This window comes from Macaca fascicularis, chromosome 12 (assembly GCF_037993035.2).
Source record: "Macaca fascicularis isolate 582-1 chromosome 12, T2T-MFA8v1.1".
Taxonomy (NCBI): domain Eukaryota; kingdom Metazoa; phylum Chordata; class Mammalia; order Primates; family Cercopithecidae; genus Macaca; species Macaca fascicularis.
In genome coordinates, this window is record NC_088386.1 from 74,399,740 (window position 1) to 74,424,255 (window position 24,516).

General features: G+C 37.7%; 1 protein-coding gene, 1 long non-coding RNA gene and 1 other non-coding gene across 6 annotated transcripts in view; 1 reads left to right on the forward strand and 2 right to left on the reverse strand.

Annotated features, from left to right (window-relative positions):
- The window catches only part of LOC107126920 (uncharacterized), a 195,756-nt gene that overhangs the window by 40,351 nt on the left and 130,889 nt on the right, over window positions 1-24,516 (forward strand). The gene's annotated exons all lie outside the window — the stretch shown is intronic.
- Window positions 13,189-24,516, reverse strand: part of CCDC141 (coiled-coil domain containing 141) — a 210,274-nt gene continuing 198,946 nt past the window's right edge. The window contains exons 23-24 of one of the 2 annotated variants that reach the window (XM_015432436.4): window positions 18,850-19,700; window positions 13,189-16,406 (exon numbers count right to left, since the gene is read on the reverse strand). In XM_015432436.4, the coding sequence (XP_015287922.3) occupies window positions 16,139-16,406; window positions 18,850-19,700 (1,119 nt within the window). In that variant the 3' untranslated portion in view covers window positions 13,189-16,138. The remainder of the gene's footprint in view (window positions 16,407-18,849; window positions 19,701-24,516) is intronic. The other variant, XM_074009537.1, reaches the window with a different exon arrangement.
- Window positions 13,348-13,406, reverse strand: LOC123568144 (U7 small nuclear RNA). The gene has a single exon (XR_006691365.1). It is a non-coding gene; the product is annotated as a U7 small nuclear RNA (small nuclear RNA).

Genomic DNA, 24,516 nt, shown 5'->3' on the forward strand with positions numbered 1-24,516 from the left:
TGTTTGAGCCAACCTGCAAAGTTTCAGATTGGTGGAAAAAGAAATATTTCTCCATGTGTCCACACATGAAAAGGAATATAGCACAATGAGAAGCCAGTACATTTGACTATAGAAAACTGTCTTAACTTGCTTTGATTACTGTCCTTCCATAAAACAAACCACTATTCTGCAATGGAATGTTTAATAGGTATATGTTAATGGTGGTTAAATATTAACCACCATCATCATTTTTTCTCTTGAATTGGAGAAATGGCATTTATTAAGAGCATTTTGAGTCAATATTTATACAAGAATAAGCATCCCCTATCTGCAAAAGTTTGAATGAGATATTCAGATTAAATTTATTACCTTTACAGGAACTTAATGTCAAATTATACTTTAAGGAATTCCCAGTAAAGCTAAGAAACAGGCAAGTAAATTCTGTTGTTTCCAGGTATTTAGTAGACATAATATACATTTTATTATTAGCATATAAACCATTAGCAATAAAAAAGAAATAAACACACAAAACATTTGTTCCTGCAGTAATCATGTCTGCTTTAGTAACCTAAAGATATGAACTAGAAAAATTCATCTTTAAAGATCTAGATTCAGTACTTTTATGGAAGCTTGAAATACCATAACTAATGGATTGAAAAAAACCAACAGCTGCTTCTCAGCTAAGATTTATGATGTTATGATGTTGTTATTACACTAAAATTAAAGTAACTTCTAAGTTCTGTTTAGAAATAATTCTTTTTGGTTTGCTATCAATGAAGAATTTAAATGAATTTACATTTGAGGTTGATATATGTGTACACATATCTTAACAGTATCTCCCACCCTCCAACAGCTATCTGGAAATCTTGTTTGAAATATACAGATTTTTAATTATCTATTTTAAAACTGGAGTTGTGCTGAGCTTTTTATCCAGAGCATGCATATAAATAACTCTCTGTATGATACCACTGTTAAAATGAGAGAAGCGTATTTCTTCATCAAATCTAGGCCATAAGTTGCTAATGGCACTGGGGCCATTAGCATGAGGTGTTTTTCTAACCTAATCACATCACATATCACCTGGGCATTTTATGTATTACTGAATTCATACAAGTAAGAACTCATGCACACACACACACATATAGCAAAGATTCAAAACTCTTGAAATAGTTTTTATTCATTCACAGTGATCCTTATGGCATATAACACACTCTGCTATATAATTTTGATTCAGCCAACCAAGAATCTCTTACATTTAAAGAAATGGTACAGGCTTTTCTAATTCTGAGATTCTCTATGAGATGGTATCATTCCTTTCACTGATTTAATTTTTGCCTAGAATGGATTAGAGTCAGAGCACAGAGGAATGAGACTCATGTGCCAAGGAAAAGTCAGCTGTGGCCGGGCACAGTGGCTCATGCCAGCATTTTGGGAGGCTGAGGCAGGTGGATCACCTGAGGTCAAGAGTTTGGGACTAGTCTGGCCAACATGGAGAAACCCCGTCTCTATTAAAAGTACAAAAATTAGCCAGCATGGTGGCATGTACCTGTAATGCCAGCTACTCAGGAGGCTGAGGCAGGAGAATTGCTTGAACCCGGGAGGCAGAGGTTGCAGTGAGCCGAGATCACGCCACTGCACTCCAGCCTGGGCGACAAGAGCGAGACTTTGTCTAAAAAAAAGAAAAAAAAAAAAAAAGTCCGCTGCAACTGAGGACCAGCCCCTGTACCTTAGACTGTGCTCCTGACTTGTCCAGGAACATCCTGTTAAACCTGGGCCATCTTTCATGGTGTTCATAATCCATTTTGGGTTCTCAAAGTAAATCAGTATTGGTGCAATTATACAATGTATTGCCATAGATTTGAACAAAACCTATAATAGGTACTTTGTATATCCATTTATAAGTCCCAGATGGGGTCTTTACAGTGCTCTACTGCTTACACTACTATATTTACAAGGCCTTTGATAAAATACAAGTTTAATACTTGGCTTTTGTGGTGCATCAGTTCGTTTTCTTTTAAGTGACAAAGTACAATGCCATAATAATTTAGAATATTGACATATAAGACCAAAAATTACCCTCAAGAAAATGTTTAAAGGAAATGAAGAAAATAATTATATTTAACATTTAGATAATATAAAACAATTAGTTTCATTGAAAAGTTTCTAGTTAACTATAAGTGCCAAAATAGCCATGTGTATTCTATCATTTAATGAATTAACAAACTAAAATATGACTTTATGAAATACTGCTTTTTAAGGTATAATACAGAGGTTCGCATATTTTAGCTTAGGTTTCTAAGAAGAAATCTTAGAAATAATACTAGCAGCCGGGGCCTATCCTTGCTGATAGGAAAGTACATATCCACGGTAGCTACATTCATTCTTGCAGCACAGCAGATGACCAACTGGTAAATCATCTACTCCAGGATGTGATGTCAGAGGCCAAAAGGACTTCTTTTATTTTATTTTGGTCATGTTATTATTGGAGAAAGCCCAGCTCAGCAATCCTGTAATCACAATTTCTATTTTTTCTATCTTGATCTGTTGATAATGACAATGGCAGTTAATGATCAAATTTGATTTATGTTCCACATCAAGCATTCCCTCATTCTGGTGAGCATCATCTTCTTCAAGTAATTTACCTCTCTCAAATCTGCCCCCACCCCCACCAAAATATCAGAGGAAGGTACAAGAAAAAGCAAGCGTGACATGTCGCAACTAGATTTCAGGTTTTCATAATGTCTGTAACCAATGTACAGAAAAGGGGCAATTTCTTACAGCCTGCCTTTGCCTTGGTCTCTGGAGATGCCTGATCACTACACTGACAGCTCCCTAGCTTTTTCTCGAGAGCAGTTGTTGCAGATCTTCTGCTTTGGTGATTTTGTGTACTCTGATTAGTTTCAAGAGTTTTTTGTAGATTCTTTGGGATTTTCTAGGTAGAAAGTCATGATGTCTATAAATCAAATTAGTTTTATTTCTTTTAAAATCTTCATAACTTTTATGTTTTCCTGTCCACTCACTAGTGTTTCCAGTCAACATTGAATAAGAGTGGTAAGAGAGGATGTCCTTAAGTATGATGTTAGTTACAGGTTTTTATAGATGTTCTTTATCAAGTTGAGGAAGTTTCCTCTGCTACTAGTTTTCTGACAGTTTTTAAAAATTATCATGAACACATATTAGATTTTTGTCAAATGTTATTTCTGCATCAATTGATATAATTATCTTATTTTTCTTCTTTTGCCTGTGGATGTGGTGGATTCACTGATTGATTTTTGAATTTTGAAAGAGCTATATATACCTAGAACAAATCCCATGTCTTGTGTGGCATTCTTTTTATCCACTGTTAGATTTGACTTATTAGTGTTGTGTTGAGGATTTTTGTAATTATATTCATGGGAGATATCGGTTTTTAGTTTTCATTTCTTGTAATACCTTTACCTGGTTTTACTATTAGAGTAATTCTGACCCAAGAGAACAAGTTTAAAAAGAGTTCTCTCTGCTTCTATTTTCTGGAAGAGATGGTGGAGAATGGCTATTTTTTCCCCTTTAAATGTTTGGTAAATTTATCAGTGAAATCATCTAGGCCTTGTGTTTTCTTTTTTGGAAAGTTGTTAATTATTGGTTCAGTATATCTAACAGATAAAGGGCTTTTCAGGTTTTCTATTTCTGCTTGTGTGAGTTTTGGCAGGCTGTCTTTCAAGGAATTGATCTATTTCATTTCAGTTATCAAATTTGTGGGCTTAGAGTTGTTCATAGTACCCCTTGTTATTCTTTTAATGTGCATAGATCAGTAGTGGTGACCCTTCTTTCATTTCTAATATTGGTAATTTTTGTCTTCTCTCTTTTCTTGGTTATCCTGGCTAAAAGTATATCAATTTTATTGATCTGCTCAGAGAACAACTTTTGTTTTCATTGATTTTCTCTATTATTTTCCTGTTTTCAATGTCATTGATTTACACTCTCATTTTTAAGCTTTCTTTTATTCTGCTTGCTTTAGGCTTAAATCACTTTTCTTTCTCTAGTTTCCTAAGGTGACAGCTCAGGTTGATTTTAGATTTTTTTCTTTCTAATATATGCGTTTAATGCTAAACATTTTCCTCTACACACTATTTTTCTACATCCCACATATTTTGATGTTTTATTTGTAATTTTGTATTTTTCAAAACATCTAAAATCCTTATTGAGATCTGTTTTTGATCTACATGTTATTTAGAGGTGTGCTGTTTAGTATAGTTTGAAGTCAGGTAGCGTGATGCCTTCAGCTTTGTTCTTTTGGCTTAGGATTGTCTTGGCAATGCGGGCTCTTTTTTGGTTCTGTATGAACTTTAAAGCAGATTTTTCCAATTCTGTGAAGAAAGTCATTGGTAGCTTAATGGGGATGGCATTGAATCTATAAATTACCTTGGGCAGTATGACCATTTTCACAATATTGCTTCTTCCTATCCATGAGCATAGTATGTTCTTCCATTTGTTTGTGTCCTCTTTTACTTCACTGAGCAGTGGTTTGTAGTTCTCCTTGAAGAGGTCCTTCACATCCCTTGTCAGTTGGATTCCTAGGTATTTTATTCTCTTTGAAGCTATTGTGAATGGGAGTTCACTCATGATTTGGCTCTCTGTTTGTCTGTCATTGGTGTATAAGAATGCTTGTGATTTTTGCACATTGATTTTGTATCCTGAGACTTTGCTGAAGTTGCTTATCAGTTTAAGGAAATTTTGGGCTGAGACGATAGGGTTTTCTAAATATACAATCATGTCATCTGCAAACAGGGACAAGTTGACTTCTTTTTTTCGTAACTGAATACCCTTGATTTCTTTCTCTTGCCTGATTGCCCTAGCCAGAACTTCCAACACTATGTTGAATAGGAATGGTGAGAGAGGGCATCCCTGTCTTGTGCCAGTTTTCAAAGGGAATGCTTCCAGTTTTTGCCCATTCAGTATGATATTGGCTGTGGGTTTGTCATAAATAGCTCTTATTATTTTGAGATACGTTCCATCAATACTGACTTTATTGAGAGTTTTTAGCATGAAGGGCTGTTGAATGTTGTCAAACGCCTTTTCTGCATCTATTGAGATAATCATGTGGTTTTTGTCTTTGGTTCTGTTTATATGCTGGATTACGCTTATTGATTTGCATATGTTGAACCAGCCTTGCATCCCAGGGATGAAGCCCACTTCATCATGGTGGATAAACTTTTTGATGTGCTGCTGGATTAGGTTTGCCAGTATTTTGTTGAGGATTTTTGCATCGATGTTCATCAGGGATATTGGTCTAAAATTCTCTTTATTTGTTGTGTCTCTGCCAGGCTTTGGTATCAGGATGATGTTGGCCTCATAAAATGAGTTAGGGAGGATTCCCTCTTTTTCTATTGATTGGAATAGTTTCAGAAGGAATGGTACCAACTCCTCCTTGTACCTCTGGTAGAATTCGACTGTGAATCCATCTGGTCCTGGACTTTTTTTGGTTAGTAGGCTATTAATTATTGCCTCAATTTCAGAGCCTACTATTGGTTTATTCAGGGATTCAACTTCCTCCTGGTTTAGTCTTGGAAGAGTGTAAGTGTCCAGGAAATTATCCATTTCTTCTAGGTTTTCTAGTTTATTTGCATAGAGGTGTTTACAGTATTCTTTGATGGTAGTTTGTATTTCTGTGGGGTCGGTGGTGATATCCCTTTTATCATTTTTTATTGCGTCGATTTGATTCTTCTCTCTTTTCTTCTTTCTTAGTCTTGCTAGTGGTCTATCAATTTTGTTGACCTTTTCAGAAAACCAGCTCCTGGATTCATTGATTTTTGGAGGGTTTTTTGTGTTTCTATCTCCTTCAGTTCTGCTCTGATCTTAGTTATTTCTTGCCTTCTGCTAGCTTTTGAATGTGTTTGCTCTTGCTTCTCTAGTTCTTTTAATTGTGATGTTAGGGTGTCAATTTTAGATCTTTCCTGCTTTCTCTTGTGGGCATTTAGTGCTATAAATTTCCCTCTACACACTGCTTTAAATGTGTCCCAGAGATTCTGGTATGTTGTATCTTTGTTCTCATTGGTTTCAAAGAACATCTTTATTTCTGCCTTCATTTCATTATGTACCCAGTAGTCATTCAGGAGCAGGTTGTTCAGTTTCCATGTAGTTGAGCGGTTTTGATTGAGTTTCTTAGTCCTGAGTTCTAGTTTGATTGCACTGTGGTCTGAGAGATAGTTTGTTATAATTTCTGTTCTTTTACACTTGCTGAGGTGTGCTTTACTTCCAACTATGTGGTCAATTTTGGAATAAGCATGATGTGGTGCTGAGAAGAATGTATATTCTGTTGATTTGGGGTGGAGAGTTCTGTAGATGTCTATTAGATCTGCTTGGTGTAGAGTTGAGTTCAATTCCTGGATATCCTTGTTAACTTTCTGTCTCGTTGTTCTATCTAATGTTGACAAAGAGGTGTTAAAATCTCCCATTATTATTGTATGGGAGTCTAAGTCTCTTTGTAAATCTCTAAGGACTTGCTTTATGAATCTGAGTGTTCCTGTATTGGATGCATATATATTTAGGATAGTTAGCTCTTCCTGATGAATTGATCCCTTTACCACAATGTAATGGCCTTCTTTGTCTCTTTTGATCTTTGATGGTTTAAAGTCTGTTTTATCAGAGACTAGGATTGCAACCCCTGCTTTTTTTTGTTTTCCATTTGCTTGGTAGATCTTCCTGCATCCCTTTATTTTGAGCCTATGTGTGTCTCTGCATGTGAGATGCATCTCCTGAATACAGCAAACTGATGGGTCTTGACTCTTTATCCAATTTGCCAGTCTGTGTCTTTTAATTGGACCATTTAGTCCATTTACATTTAAGGTTAATATTGTTATGTGTGAACTTGATCCTGTCATTATGATATTAGCTGGTTATTTTGCTCATTAGTTGATGCCGTTTCTTCCTAGCATTGATGGACTTTACATTTTGACATGTTTTTGCAATGGCTGGTACCACTTGTTCCTTTTCATGTTTAATGCTTCCTTCAGGATCTCTTGTTGGGCAGGCCTGGTGGTGACAAAATCTTTAAGCATTTGCTTATGTGTAAAGGATTTTATTTCTCCTTCACTTATGAAACTTAGTTTGGCTGGATACGAAATTCTGGGTTGAAAATTCTTTTCTTTAAGAATATTGAATAATGGCTCCTACTCTCTTCTGGCTTGTAGAGTTTCTGCTGAGAGATCCGCTGTTAGTCTGATGGGCTTCCCTTTGTGGGTAACCCGACCTTTCTCTCTGGCTGCCCTTAACATTTTTTCCTTCATTTCAACTTTGGTGAATCTGACAATTATGTTTCTTGGAGTTGCTCTTCTCGAGTAGTATCTTTGTGGCATTCTCTGTATTTCCTGAATTTGAATGTTGGCCTGCCTTGGGGAGAGTTGGGGAGGTTCTCCTGGATGATATCCTGCAGTGTGTTTTCCAATTTGGTTCCATTTTCCCCGTCACTTTCAGGCAAACCAATCAGACGTAGATTTGGGCTTTTCACATAATTCCATATTTCTTGCAGGCTTTGTTCATTTCTTTTAACTCTTTTTTCTCTAAACTTCTCTTCTCGCTTCATTCATTCATTTGATCTTCAATCACTGATACTCCTTCTTCCAGTTGTTTGAGTTGGTTACTGAAGCTTGTGCATTTGTCACGTAGTTCTTGTGTCATGGTTTTCATCTCTATCAGTTCTAACTATACTACAAGGCTACAGTAACCAAAACAGCATGGTACTGGTTCCAAAACAGACATATAGACCAATGGAACAGAACAGAGCCCTCAGAAATAATACCACACATCTACAGCCATCTGATCTTTGACAAACCTCACAAAAACAAGAAATGGGGAAAGGATTCCCTATTTAATAAAAGGTGCTGGGAAAATTGGCTGGCCATAAGTAGAAAGTTGAAACTGGATCCCTTCCTTACTCCTTACATGAAAATTAATTCAAGATGGGTTAGAGACTTAAATGTTAGACCTGAAACCATAAAAACCCTAGAAGAAAACCTAGGTAATACCATTCAGGACATAGGCATGGGCAAAGACCTCATGTCTAAACACCAAAAGCAACGGCAACAAAAGCCGAAATTGACAATTGGGATCTAATGAAGCTAAAGAGCTTCTGCACAGCAAAAGAAACTACTATCAGAGTGAACAGGCAACCTACAGTATGGGAGAAAATTTTTGTAAACTACTCATCTGACAAAGGGCTAATATCCAGAACCTACAAAGAACTCAAACAAATTTACAAGAAAAAAACAACCCCATCAAAAAGTGGGCAAAGGATATGAACAGACACTTCTCAAAAGAAGACATTCATACAGCCAACAGACACATGAAAAAATGCTCATCATCACTCGCCATCAGAGAAATGCAAATCAAAACCAAAATGACATACCATCTCACACCAGTTAGAATGGCAATCATTAAAAAATCAGGAAACAACAGGTGCTGGAGAGGATGTGGAGAAATAGGAACACTTTTACACTGTTGGCGGGACTGTAAACTAGTTCAACCATTGTGGAAAACAGTGTGGTGATTCCTCAAGGATATAGAACTAGAAATACCATTTGACCCAGCCATCCCATTATTGGGGATATACCCAAAGGATGATAAATCATGCTGCTATAAAGACACATGCACACGTATGATTATTGTGGCACTATTCACAATAGCAAAGACTTGGAATCAACCTAAATGTCCATCAGTGACAGACTGGATTAAGAAAATGTGGCACATATACACCATGGAATACTATGCAGCCATAAAAACGGATGAGTTCATGTCCTTTGTAGGGACATGGATGCAGCTGGAAACCATCATTCTCTGTAAACTATTGCAAGAACAGAAAACCAAACACTGCGTGTTCTCACTCATAGGTGGGAATTGAACAATGAGATCACTTGGACACGGGAAGGGGAACATCACACACCGGGGCCTATTGTGGGGAGGGCGGAGGGGGGAGGGATAGTATTAGGAGACATACCTAATGTAAATGACGAGTTAATGGGTGCAGCACACCAACATGGGACCTGTATACGTATGTAACAAACCTGCACGTTGTGCATATGTACCCTAGAACTTAAAGTGTAAAAAAAAAAAAAGAAGTGTGCTGTTTAATCTACAAATATTTCTGGATTTTTGAGCTTTGTTATTAATTTCTTGTTTCATTCCATTGCAGTCTGTAAACCTGCTTTTGTATAATTATTATTCTTTTAAATTTTTAATGTATGATGTATGGCCAAGAATGTGGTCTATCTTAGAAAATGCTCCATGTGAGCATGAGAAGAATGTGTATTTTGCCTTTGTTGGATGGCATATTCTATGTGTCAATTAGATGAAGTAGATTGATAGTGTTGTTTAGGTCAGTATTTCTTAATTTTTGACTGTTAGTAATCCCATTTTTTTATCTCTCTTCTCCTTCCTTTTATTGTATATAGTCTTACTTTTATTATATGTCTAAACACAACTTTCTTTCTGCCTTCCTCGACCCCTGTTGTGAATAGTTTCAGCTTCCTCTAGAACTCTTTGCACCATAGTGCACCTAGGGGGTGATGTTCACATAGAAGATGAAAAGTTACTGATTGACCGAAATGTACCAAGGTGATCCCTTCAAATCAAGAAGGAAGCAGAGGTATTCCAGCACACCACAGGAGTGCTGGTTTGAAAGGCTGACTGGTGTCCAGTAACGGTCTCTAGGAATTTTATTACCAGAGACTTGTATTGGTTCTTCTAAAACATGGTCATTGTATTAGCTTCCTAGGGCTGCCATAACAAAGTGCCACAAACAGAGTGGCTTGAAACAACAGAAATGTATTATTTCATAGTTCAGAAGGCTAGAAATCCAAAAGTCCAAACTCTAAAGTAAAGCAACCATTCTCCCTCCAAGGGCTTTAGGGAAGAATCTTTCCTCACTTCCTTTAGCTTCCAGTGATTGCAATCTCTGGTGCACCTTGGCTGATAGCAGCTGCATTACTCCAATCTCTGCCTCTGTTGTCATGTGTCATGTACTGCCTCCTCCCTGTGTGTCTCCTCTGTGTCTCTGTGTCTGCCATGGCCTCCTTATAAAGACACCAGGAACTGGATGTAGGGTCCACCTTGACACTACTAAACCCAGTAGAGTCCTCTTACTGGGTAACAAAAATTGTCATGTAGAAACATTTTATTGGGGTCTCTAACTTTTTCTCGGGGAGTTCCCTAAAAACATTTCCAGAATCCATAGGAAATTCACACAGTCAGGGAAGCTGAAAGCCAAAGCTGACACTGAGCATCCTCACCGTGTTGTGTAGCCAGTTTATCCCTTCTAGTTTTACATATCCCCAGTCACCACCCCTAAGTGGAACACAGCCTGCAAATCTTTCATCTTTCCATAGACCCCATTTTCTCACCAGAAATTATGTTCTTTAAGTGGGGAAGCATTCTTATTTAATCTACTAGTCCAGACCAGAATGTGATAAGAAATACTATTACTCTTGTAAGAGTAATAGAAACGAATAAAAATGCATTTTAAAAGGCACCTTCTGGAGCTGCATTCACTTGAATCAAAGGCTGGCCCTGCAGGGTTGGCATGGCAGCAGCTGCTAGAGGAGCGGCTCTGGAGCAAATGGGCATATTCGCCTTTCTGACTCTGCCAAGTAAGTGGTTTCCTACCTTGTCTGCATTTCCAGCTGACTCTGTTTTCCAACAGCTTGTTTGTGTGTGGGTGTGCATAATAATTATTACAAAGAGAGGTGGCTGTCTGCCATCATTAGCATAATATGTGCTGGAGACAATTTGCCATGAATAAAGTATGTCCTTTTATATTTCACTGATTTTTTATGCTCAAAAGATTTTATCACATGATTTTTTAAAATGCATACGTAAGATAAAAATACCATTTTGTAGATACTTGAATCAATAAAGTTCTTGTAAAAAGAACAGTTGTTGAATGACAAAGGAAAAAGATGATTTCATTTTATTACCTAGTTCTGGAGCTGCTATTTCACAAGTATTGATGTTTACGTGCATTCTAAATGGAAAAAGAGCCATGGCAAGGAGCCATGAGAATACAGATAGAAAACGTCATGTTATGTAACTATTATTTTTCTGGTTTAAAGAAAAATTGGATTTGATCTATTTTTTCCATCTACTCATATGGTTAAAATACATTTTGATTTCACCCAGTTTTTATTGTGCGAATTGGGAATACACATGCATTCTTGTCTATACAATTATTTCTGCACTCTTGCTCTTTAAGGAAGATAGGATGTTAATTTTATGGTACAAAAAAGGAGGATCCAAGGAATCCGATTTGCCCTGTCCTGGGTTACACAAATGAAACTGCTGTTGAACAGAAGGAAGAGTGAGCAGGCCAAACACTCAAACTCTCAACACAAAGGCTTGTTCACCCTGAGGAGTGTCATGCCTCCAACCTGCACTGATGCTCAGATGGTTCCTGATGTTATACAAACTCTCACCATCAAAAGGAACAGTGCTGTGGAGATTCATGGAAAAAGGCCAGAATCACAGCTGTGTGCTTCCTGTTTTTGAGGTTGAATTCATGCACAACTGATAGCATTCAAATCTCATCTCCTGTGATGAGCACAGACAAAATGAATTGTTTTTGCTTTAAAAAGGACACTTTTTCATTTAAGTCAGTGCAAATCTTTTAGCTTTCCAATGCAACTCAAGATTCCGCTTATTATAAATGGAAAAGTCTGTCATGCTTTGGCATTTACATTGACACAATATCAGAGCATACTGTTAGGAGGTATTTTATTTTGTTTCAACTAACTTATTTCATGGCTGCACTTAAAATGCCGTGCATACAACAGGAGCGTCAAAAGCTTCAGATGGTAATTTTTAGTAAGAAATGGTCATGAATAAAGACAAACATAAAGCAGAACAAAATAAGATATTCTTTCCTTTCTTCATTTGGAATTCAAATACTCTTAAGTTCTTGGATTTGGCTTTCTTTATATTTACAAGTATGTATGAAATACTGGTTTCAAATAAGATCTGTTCACAGCCCAGATTACTGAGCCCCAGCTACAATTAAATATTGATCATTTACGTAGTGTTTTAAAGAAGTACATAAATTCTGGTTTTGACAGTTTGGATTTAGTCATAGAGAGTGGAGGCATCCATTTCCTCATACCGGATGATGATTTATGCCTGAGTACATATGTTTTAAAATGTTGGAACGCTTTCATATGTTGGAACAATATTGATCCAGGAACAACAATCCTGGACCGACCTTTCCTCTTTCCTCCTCACTATTATTTTAGTCCCTCGTGCCAGCATCTATTTTTAAATTGAAATTTTCAATCAGGGTCTAGCCCAGAGGGTCTGGAGGGTTCTCACACAAGTTTTTCAGGTGAGGTGAGAAATTTTCAAGCATGCTTCATTGTTAGGGCCTGATTTGGATTGACTCCTGTCTATAAGAAGGGAGAATTATCTTTGTCTTTTTACATTTCCCCTCTCCTCTCTCTAAAAAGGGGAGAAAAACAAGCTAGGTTTATTTATTTATTTTTTTTTACCCTTGGCAACAATTCAATTCAAACGAGTTTACTGAGTGTGACTGTGTCTCAGGTACTGGCAATACAAGGACAACAGGGCTGTCATGGATCCTGCTGATAAGGTTCTTACCACATAGCCAGAGGAAACAGATGCTCAAACCTGCAATTCCCGTGTGTGTATTCAGCGGTGTGGCTGGGCAGTGCAGGTGCTGACAGTGCACATGGCAGGACCATCTACTCTGGACTTGATGGGTCAGGAGGCTTTTCAGGGGAAGCTGTGTCTCAGTGGAACTGGAACATAAGCAAGACTTAAGTCACATGAAGAGAGGGTGGTGAAGATAGTAAGAAAGTTATAGGAAGAAAGGGCTGGAGAGAAGAGCATGACAGGTGAAAACCCTGAGGTTAAATGTCACTTCGCTAGGGGTTGGGGGTAATAAGAGGAGATCAAACAGAGGGTGGAGAGGGGAGGCCAGGTTGTAAAAGGCCTATGAACTACTTGAGGAATCTTAAATTTGAGCAAAGCAGTTAGGACAGTCTTATAGTCATCTATTTTAAGTATGTGTCTTGATTATGAGTGAAAGAGGTTACCATTATTGATTAAAATAGCTAAAAAATTGTCTGCATCTTGTTCAAATATTTTAAATATCATAGAATATTCAGAGATTCAAATGTAAAGATTCCTAAGGTAAATTTATCTTGGAATTGAGTGTGAAAAACTACCACCAAATATTTATACGTCCTTTTATTGGAAAATCAAAGCTGGAAAACTCAATGATTTTGCCTTATGAAAACTTAAAAACATTTTGTTTTGCAGTTCTTTGAAGTATCAAGTATTTACAATTTGTTTAAGAGTTTGGAAGTTTTAAAAAGTTTTCTGGTGAAAATCTTGAGTTTAATTTTCACCAGAAAACCTGCTAGACAAATTCTAGAAGAGCTGTAACACATATAATTTTTAATCTTTCTTTTCATTTTAGTTTTCTTGTTGAAAATCTTTTGATATTACTAACCATTCAGGATTTTCTCTAGAAGTAAATGGTTATAAATTAGGTATATACCTTAAAATAGAAACAACACTTAAATTTCCTGGGTCTTATGTTTTTAACCAGTAACTGCAATTGATACTTTCATAAGAAGAATTGTTTGCTCAAGACAGAAATCCCAGCAAAAAGGAAAATCACACTTAAGTTTTTGAAATTAAAACATAACCAGAAGAATAACTGAATAATTATTCTTTACTGCTGTGGGAGTCAATCAATAGCCCAGAGGAACAGGTAGATGGATAGGTACACAGAAAGCTATCTGTACTATATCTTGAATATCAGCATAGTACTGTTTTCTGATCTTTGTGCTCCCCACACCCACCTTTCTCTCTCTCTCTCAAAATGGATTTTGCATGCTTTTTTCCATCATACACCATGGATATATATGCATCTCACTCTGCTCCCCAAAGAGTTAACATGAACAAGCATGCAATAGAAAAAGCAAACCAGGAATTCCCATGCCCTAACAACCTCAACACACAAATTCAACCATGTTGACAAAATGGGAAGGGAGATCCTGCCAAATTCATAAGAAAGAGAAAGTGGGAAGAGAGACAGTTTGTTACCAGGTCTCACCTGCCTTCTTTGGACATGAACAGGTTTTTACTCTTTAGCTTCAACATAGGCAATAGCAGTTAGGCAAGATTCGAACATTATTTGAAATTGGACAAAAAGGATACAAGAGGCCGGGTATGGTGGCTCATACCTGTAATCCTGGCACTTTGGGAGGCTGAGGCCCAGCCTGGCCAACATGATGAAACCTGGTTTCTACTACAAACACAAACATTAGGTAGGCATGCCTATAATCCTAGCTACTCGGGAGGCTGAAGCAGAAGAATCGCTTGAACCCGGAGGTGGAGGTTGCAGTAAGCCAAGATGGCACCACTGCACTGGGCAACGGAGAAAGAGTCTTTCTCAAAAAAAAAAAAAAAAAAAAAAGAAAAAAAAAGTAGTTAAGAGAAATTCCTTAGGATGTTGTATATACAAGCTTTTAATATGGTTCTATCAAAATTTAGAAGGAAACGGAGATTTAATTTTTTAATTGAATTGGATATGCAGCACAAGAAAGTATATGCCAACTTTTTACTTGACTACACATTTCACATCTTCAGATAACATTCAGCAACTTTTTAATAACAACTTGAATATATTATATTTAAATATTTTGGTTATTTGTAGACAGTCTTCCAGCAACATAATTAATTTCTTCCCTTCATCAAAAATCTATAATGAATTATTCTTTCAACTGAAGATTTTCCTCAGCATAGTAAGACTACATTTAAAATCTAAAAAACAAATGCCTCCCTACTTCATGCTTATTTTTAAAAGGAGGCCAAAAAATGATCTTTTCTGAATAAAGTGTTGCAGAAAGGCATAGAATACTTCAATATTATAGTAACAATTATTATAATAAAAGGATAGAATTCATCTCATACCATTCTATTACATGTTTCCCCTTGGAACAAACAAAATGTATCCTCCTGAGTTTAATTTCAAGTCTTTGAAAAGAATGCAGTCTTAAGAAATTAGATAGGAATTTAAGTTCTAATTCATAAAACATCACTTTCCCCCATGGAACTCGTTGAAAATTACATATTAACAGCACCCCTTTAATTTAATATTCTAAAAAAACAGCATCTAAAAAAAAATAAAGAAATAGTGAGCAGGAGGCCAGTCTGATGACAAATTACATTAAACAATATCATTATCCTTAGCCCTCATAGAGTGCTTTCCATTTTCCAGATGTTTAAAAGACACAAAATGAAAACTCTCAATTGCCCAAGAGGTAGATGATGAACTCATTTTCCAGACAGGAAACTGAGGCAATGAGATACTTTGCCATAGAGTATAAAAATGGTCATCAGCAGAATCAAGATTAGAAGCAGAAACACCTGGTTACAATGTACACATTGCTGCTCAAAACACATCAATAGAATGTCAGGAATAATGCTGGTTCTTTCTTGCAACCTGTATTCCATCTTGCTATATGACATGCAGAGCTGACAAAAGATGGAAGCTCTATTTAAAGTTGATGGCACGTCTATTCTCCAATGTCAAATCCGTGAGAGCAACATGAGGAATGATTATTTACAGTGTCATCATCAGACTCAGGAATGTCGTCTGTGTTGAAATTACACAGAATGCATTTCAGTAAAAAGATCAAGACATGGAAAGCAAAATTAAAGGACAGCTAATGCAAAAATACAACATCAATTCAATAGTTCTACCGATATTCCCTACAAAGAGATGTTTTTAAATACAATTAAAAATAAATAAACAACTGTATTTGAAATTTAGCACATCTCTATGCCAATGTCAGCCTTCATCTGCACACCCTTAAATTAGGAGGGAGTAGGCATAGAATAGTTTTGCTGCATATTATGTTGAAAACATCTCTTTCTAGAGCACAAAAATATGTTCTTATCCACTACAGATAATTTATCAAGCTTTTCAACTATATTAAACACTCAAGAAAATTCGATTATTTCACCTAGCAGTGGTATTGGCCAAACAGGTATGGTGATGAGACTGGAGATACACTTGGTGGGAGATGCTTTGCAGGAGGTGCAGGAAGATAAACAGTGGCATTGTTCTTTAGGTACATGAGAATGATGTCCATTGGTGCCAATACCACAGTTATTGTGTGAGTAGCCAGTACATTAGGGACACACTAACATAGACGACACACAGCGTTATCCAGTTTATTCTTGTGATTGGCGGCCTGCAGTTACCCGTCACATGGAGGATGACATTGGAAGAGAGAGTGCCGCTAGGGTTTTGGGCCTGAGCCACATAGAGGCCTTCGTCTCCCTTGCATACCTTCGGAATGAACACGGAATGCCTTGTCTCCTTGTGTAAAACCTGTAAGTGCCCATCTGTAGACAGTTTCTGGCCCTTCTTGTACCTGAAGCAGAGAGGCAGTTTTTAAAGTCAGGATTGCTGTTCATTCACATTATTTCCAAGTTCTAATAACGGTTGCAAATAGGCCTATTACCACACAATATTCTCTAGGATTAGTAGGAACATTGTAGCCACAACAAATTCCAGTGGGGCTCTTTATCTTTTTTTCTTTAGTAGGCTAGAGTGCAGTAGCAGAATCAGAGATCACTGCAGCCTCAAACTCCTGGGCTCAAGCAGTCCTCCCACCTCTGGCTCTCAAGTAGCTGGGACTACAGGCGCCTACTACCATGAGCAGGCTAAGTTTTTCATTTTTCATTTTTCTTAAGAGACAGGATCTCACGTGTTACCCAGACTGGTCTTGAACTCCTGGTTTCAAGCAATCTGCCTCCCTCAGCCTCCTGAGTAGCTGGTATTATGGGCTGTTTATCTTTCAAGCTGAAGTTGGCAACTGGTGGGGAGAGAATTGCTTCGACTGGCTCAGACAATGTTTTTGGAAAACTGAATTTTTTGAAATCCTTTAAAAATTGGAATATTGCAAATGAAAATTCAGATATACAGCTACATCTAAAAACAAAAACAAAACAGACCATCTGGTCACATTAGGCCACCATTTGCTTATAGTAACAATTATCTAGGGTGTGAAATGGCACCCTCATGTTGTCCAGCTTTATTCTTTTTGCCACTCTGGAACAGCAGCTGGGACTCCTCAGAAATTGTATTGGAGTGAGACTCATCTACTCCATCATATTCATACCATGATATCCACACGACAATACAGATGTGCTGTTTTAGAGGACTGGACTTAACATCACCTCCTGATGAAATCACTTCATTTAATTTTTTTAAAGCAATTTCATTAGAAGAAAATGGCTTGTAAATATAAAAGGTATTTATGCAACTGGATTATGACTAATAACATATTTCTAAAAGTTTCCTATGAACATGAGTGCTTAACTGCATGTTTTTATAAAGCAAATAGTTTATTTTGTATATCTGAGATTCTTGTTTATTTATTTATACCCACAATCAACCACTCAGGGGGGATGACAAATCTGAATCGTCTTCTGTTCCCATTGCCTAAGTGATAACTTTGCCTTTTCCTGGGTGTCCTAAAAATGTATGATATCCTGAAAGCTTGTCAGTTACTATTTGAGCACAGTTGTAAATCTGATGGCAAAACATTTGTTTACAACACTGTGATATTCTTCAACAACATGTAAGTAGCAGTGGTTCTTTAACCACATACACACTAACCAAATTATTAATATTTACTGTGTGGACAAAAACAAGAAATACATCTGACAACATTTTTCTTTGGAGTGAACTGAGATTTAATAATGAATTAAATATTTTTAAAATTCATAAATATGACACTCCTGATTTGTAAAAAAACATGCAATAATAAAGACAATAAAACAAAAAGCAAAAGTGACCGCACTAATATAGCACAAGTGCAGTTTCTTTTAATAATTTGAGAAACCAGAGTTTTCTCATAAGTTCCTTAGATAACTGGTTCATATTTCAAGTACCATTAATGGGCACACACAATAATCGAAACTGATCATTTAATATCTACTGAAATATTGTGATCAATAAATGCTATTTTACTTAATCTTAGTTTATAAGTATAAACTAGGTCTCGCAGATTTGTAACTTTGTCCTCAAATAAATTTACTTAAGGATGAGAATTTTCCAAATGTTTAAAAGTAACCCACATATTGAGAAAGAACTGCTTTTGTTACCAACAGTAGGCAATCCAAAACCAGTATTCTACAGTTTGCTTTTACTGAAACAAATAGGCTAAAAAATAATGATGTCTCCAGAGTGAAATCATATCGTTCACAGCCCAGTTATTATACTACCTTACAAAAATGAGTTTATTGCCTGTCACCTGGAACAACTGTGACAGAAATATTTTTATTCCATCTCTCATATTGAAAAAATTTGTAAAAAGAAATCCTAGTAAAACAAAATGTTACAAAGATGACATGTGTGACTCTGTTGGAAAGAGGAAAAAGATGAAAGAGGTAAATGAGAGAGAAGGAGAAAAAACCAAATTCTTGTATTTTTCAATTGCATAAAGGTAGTTAAAACAAGCAGATGCCATGCTTATATAGAAATAGACAATAGAAAATAATTTCAACCCACAATCTTTAGAAATGTGGAATGTTTAACACAGAAAAAAACAAGCACAACCAACCTACAGTGCTTTGGAAATTTGTTAAATTATTAGTACTTTATATGGTTACCTTTTATTTTTCTTAAAGGTATTAACTATGCTGCTTCTAAAATGAGAGTGGTCTGATGTGAGATTGAATCATGCAGAGTTGCAGTGTCATAGAATATTAATCAGCTAGCCCTAAACCTTTCAGTTAGTGCTCACAGAATGATTTTTCTCTGTGACTGAATTTGTTTCCATTTATGGCTTGTCATTATAGGCTACCCACCATGTCAGTGTAGGCTCTGGAAATCCTGTTACTTCAACTTCCAAAGTCACTGGAGAACCTTCCATGACAGTTACATTAGACAGGAGCCTGGAGAAATTAGGTGCCTGGTCAGCTAGGCTGACCACGCTGCTCTTTGCTGACGTGCTTTTAATCTCTTCTCGAGGAACCATTTGCCTCTGATAGCCCCTGCTGGTGCCTGATTGAAACCTGAGGCCTGAGAATGCATCAGGGGAAGCATGCAGCCTATCTTGGATTTTAGTGAAGTTATTATCAGCATGCATTTTCTCCCGTGTTTCTAGCAAACCGCCCTGAGCCTGAGGGTGCTGCTGTAAAGCTCTCTCATGCACTTCACTCATCATGCTCTCTGGATGTTCAGCACTGATTCTGTGTAAGGCAGTACTCTTTTCCAGGAATCCTCTGGAGGTTAGTGGGGGCTCGGCTTTGAACTGGAGGTAGGGCCTCTCAAAATGACTTGAAAATGTTTCTCTCTTATCATTGCATGCATCCGCAAATGCAACAGGTGGTGGAAGAACAGATTCCTGGGCATTCCCTGGGCTGCTGGTCCCAGCCTGCACCGCATAGCTGCCTATGTGAAGGCTGAGGGAGGAGCTGACAGGCTCTTCCACCTCCATGTCAGATGGTGCAAGGGGGGACTCAGGGCTTCCTGGGAGAGGAGGCAAGGAGATGTCATCAGGTGAGACACACTCATATTCTTCCCCTGAGAGCATGTCTTCAGGCAGGAGCAGGCCCTGGACGCCACCCTCCTTGTCAGCAGACACCTTCAGGTCTTGTGGGAGCCGATCTTCCCCTGTTCCATTGATGGCCAAAAGATCTGCCACCTGTACCTGCCCCTTGAAAACAGAAAAGCCAAATCATCCTTATTCATTCATTTTTCTTTTTCCAGTTTCAATTACAGTAAAACTCAACTTCAGAGAGACAACCTGAGAAAACCTACAGGGGGTGAAAACTTAGGGGGCTGGAGGAAAACCATTTGTCTGTCTATCCTGAGCACAGTCCCACTTCTCATGACTAAGGACTCATTACAAAGACCTCAAGTTCTGAATAAAATGTGATAGACCTTGTGAACAGAAGAGAGAAAGTCCTAGTTTCCATCTGTAGCAAAGGGGTTGGACTGGATCAACATCTTTCAAACCATGATCTGAGGAGTCTCCTGAAACAGCAAAGTCAGCTTAGGTCTGGCTTGTCTACACTTCCTGTAAACACACAGATACTGAACACCAGCAAAGTCAGCTTAGGTCTGGCTTGTCTACACTTCCTGTAAACACACAGATACTGAACACCAGCAAAGTCAGCTTAGGTCTGGCTTGTCTACACTCCTTGTGAACTCACAGATGCTGACCATCAGAGACTCCCTTGTTAGGTGATTCCTCGGACCCTCCCAGAATAACCTGTCTTCTCTCTCAAGAAAACAATTCCTTTTTAAAATAAATTGTAGTGAAATATACAAAAAATGTACCACTTCAACCATGTTTAAGTGTGTGGTTCAGTGGCATTAAGTGCATTCACATTGAGTGTAACTATCACTGCCATCCATCTCCAGAACTTTTTCATTTTTCCAGTTGAAACTCTATCCACTAAACACTAACCCGTTCATATTCAATCTTCCCCCTGACTCAGCCTTTGTTAACTACCATTCTATTCTCTTGCTCTATGCATTTGAGCCCTCTATGTACCTTATATAGAGTAAGCAATTCTTCATGACTAGTTTTATTTTCTTAAAGTCCCTTAGTTTATTCTTGCATTGAAAATATATTTATTGAGCACGTACTGCTATACACTAGGAACCATGCTAGTATTACAGGCATAATTTGGTGAATACAAGTAGATCAGTCTTTGCAGTTGAGGAGATGATATCCTAGTGGAGGAGGTAGATATTAATGGAACAGTCAGACATGATGGCCTTTCCCAAGAGAGCACATCAAGATACAATAGGAAAGCACCTGCCACTTGTCTCTTTGCTCCAATCGGAGTGTAGTTCTGCTAGGAGCTGTGAGTAGCAGTACTTCTTTCTCTGCTTCCACCGTCCTAGTCTAATCCACATCCATCTCTGGTTTAAGAAGAGGCTCAAATGTCCCTGTTGCATAGACTCAAAAGAACATTGAAGCTGAAAAGCGATCTCGTCTATCCCCACCTGCTTGTTTTATATCTCCTTTCTGTGCCGTTCCTCAGCATTTTGGGTGGCTTCTTACTTAGTATGTACTGGTTTTTGTCCTGTAGTAACTGATGCATATAGGAAAGTCACCTTTGAGTGACTTGCCTTTGAGTTTTTGATTTTAGCCTGTAGTCCTGTTCTTGATATACACTTTGTAAGTGATTTTTAAGAAAATAAGGCCAGGTGCGGTGGCTCATGCCTGTAATCCCAGCACTTTGGGAGGCCAAGATGGGCAGATCACGAGTTCAGGAGATAGAGACCATCCTGGCTAACATGGTGAAACCCCATCTCTACTAAAAATGCATAAAATTAGCCAGGCGTGGTGGTATGCTCTTGCAGTCCCAGTTACTTGGGAGGCTGAGGCAGGAGAATAGCTTGAACCCAGGAGGCAGAGGTTGCAGTAAGCCAAGATTGCACCACTGCACTCCAGCCTGGGCAACAGAGTGAGACCGTCTCAAAAAACAAAACAAAACAAAATTAGCTAGGCGTGGTGATGGTTGCCTGTAATCACAGCTACTTTGGGAGGCTGAAGTAGGAGAATCTCTTGAACTCAGGAGGCAGAGGTTGCAGTGAGTCGAGATTGTGCCATTGCACCCCAGCCTGGGTGACAAGAGTGAAACTTTGTCTCCAAAAAAAAAAAAAAAAAAAAAAAAAAAAAAAAAGTGTTTTCAAGTTGAAGAGCAGAAGCAAAACAATGTTGCTTCTACTATCCCACAGAGATGATCTCTCCTTAGAGAAACATTAACCCAGCTTAGAGAAAGTGGTTTCCTTCCGCCATTTAGTAAAAGTTTAAATTCTGAGTCTAAAACCCAGATGTTCTTAGAAGTTCCTCTCATTACAAAGAATACTAAAATTACTAATTGCCCCTCCCTCTTTTGGTTGTCGTTCCACAGCTTAGCTCGGTCTCTCTCTTCATGAAAGCAGAATGCTTATTTTCCTCCTTATAGGGACTTTGATCAAACACCTATTGTCTAAGAATCTCCGCTACAACATTCTGGCAGCCTCTATTTGAATACTTTTTCTGAAAGAGTACTTTGAGAATGTGCACCTTACTTGTGTTAAGAATATCTTCCTACATGTAGCAGAGATCTGCCTTCCTGCAATTTCCACCAATGGATCTGAATTGGCCTCCTGGAGCTACACAAAAAGTCCAGCTGCTCTCCAATTTTAACAGCTCTTTGACTGTTTGGAGTATTGGTCCTACAACCTGTCTAAGCCTCTTTCTCTGTACCAGACACTCTCAGGTCTTCTTCTGCCTCAACTCTGTCATCATTTTGGTCATTTCTGGGAGGTCCCACTCCTACTGGACCACAAGGTCCTTTATAGAAGAGCAGGGACATTTGTTGACTTGATGGCCTTCCAGGGGCAGACAATGACAACTCCTTAATGACTTCGTCAGGTAACCTATGACTCTCCACAGAAGAATAATGTGTTACAATTGTCTGAAAATTTACAATAAGCTTAGGAGAGAAACTTGAATAAAAGTCCAGACCAGTCTCCCAACTCCTCAATCCCTGCTGGGGAGGAATTTATTTCCTAATTGAGGGTTTGGAAGAAGGAACTGAGCATGCTCAGATCTGTCTCTATGAGGCCCTCTCTTTTGGATTTGCCTTTCATGAAATGCATGGGTTCAGGTTGGCTCTAAGGCATGAAAATCCCCTGGAGGTGAAGTCTGTGGTTGTCTAGATGGGCACCCAAGTGGACTAGGTACACATTTAATCTATTTAAATCAGGCACGAAGTTTGGGGAAACCCACTAGAAAAGTTCAAGCCATCCAGCTTTAACTGGTTCCTGACTCCTGTATCTTACTTTTAGCTGGTACCAAACACAGGAAAGGAATCCAAGACTATCATTTTTTCACTTCTAACAATTCCTAAAATAGAAAAAGTACTTTCCTCGGAAAATAACACTACTCAATAATTTCTACTATCAATAAGAGGGAGAGAGTTTTCTCAAATCTTTTTCTGGAATCATTTAACTCCCCATTAAACATGTTTGCTTCTAGAGTTGTTTACTTTCCAGATGGTAAGTAATCAGTGGATTCATCATCTTCTTGACCTATATGATATGTTTTTATTAAGGTGATAGTATTAGTTCATTTTTTAAAATAAAAATCACATGGGACCATTGACTCATACTGGATTTGTAGTCAACTAAAATTTGCTACCTCCTCTGTCCATTAGTGCTATTGATGAAAATGTTGAACACTGCAGTGTTTAGAACAAAGTCAGATATCTCCACAAGACAGACTGTTTCCAAGGTTGATGTTGATGAACTACTTAACACTCGAGTACAATTATAACTTGGCCAAACCCTCATTCAGTGCACATTTCTCCACTTATCTTAAGAGAGCATCATAAGTGTGTTTATCAGATGACTTCTTGAAACCATAATAAATTATGCCTATGGCACTAATCTAGAATTATTCATTAAATAATCATCTCAGGAAACAAGATAAGGTGAGTTTAATATATATGCAAGTGGTTTTCTGAGTAAACCCATTTGGCTCTTGGCACTTCTGCTTTTATTCTTAAATGCAAAAATGAATGTATTAAATTATCGCAGGTACCTCAAAACTATGTACATCTATTATGTATCATATAAAAATTTTTAAGAAAATTAAAAATGCAAATAAGATTTTAGTTTTTAAGTCACTGTGGAATTTTATGGAAACATTATTTTATTTTATTTTTATTTTTGAGATGGAGTTTCACTCTTGTTGCCAAGGCTGGAGTGCAATGGCACAATCTCGGCTCACTGCAACCTGCACCTCCCAAATTCAAATGATTCTCCTGCCTCAGCCTCCCGAGTAGCTGGTATTACAGGCACCTGCCATCATGCCCAGCTAATGTTTGTATTTTTAGTAGACACAGGGTTTCACCATGTTGGCCAGGCAGATCTTGAACTCCTGACCTCAGGTGATCCACCTGCCTCAGCCTCCCAAAGTGCTGGGATTACAGGCATAAGCCACAGCACCCGGCCAGAAACATTATTTTAAAACTCACTGACCTATATTTCCTAGAACTGTCTAGTTTTCAACTACGAAAATGCTATCCAAACAGTCACATATACTAATTATTTGTTAATATTTCTTCACCATAAAACCATGTTTGTTATTAGAAAAAAAAAGTGTGTGTTATTTACCCAGAAAAGGTTAAATAAATCTATGGTGTTCAGTACAGACAGGGCATATTTACATCAGTCTAATGAGTTCTGGCAAAATAGCTGGGAAACTCTGATCTAATTCACCAAAACATAGCTCAACTCTCAATCTGCTTTTCTTATATCAAATTGAGAGGCTGATCTTTGTCTTTTTGTTGATTCCTTTTTCTTTTCCCACCTTCTAAATATATGAATGGTCTGCAGCCTTATCTTGAAGTTCTCTAATTGTCTCTATATTCTTTGCCCCTCCAAGATCTCACCCACTTACATATCTAGTAAACAATTAACTTTTAATTAATACTAAATCTATAGCTTCAAGTCTTATCTCTGTC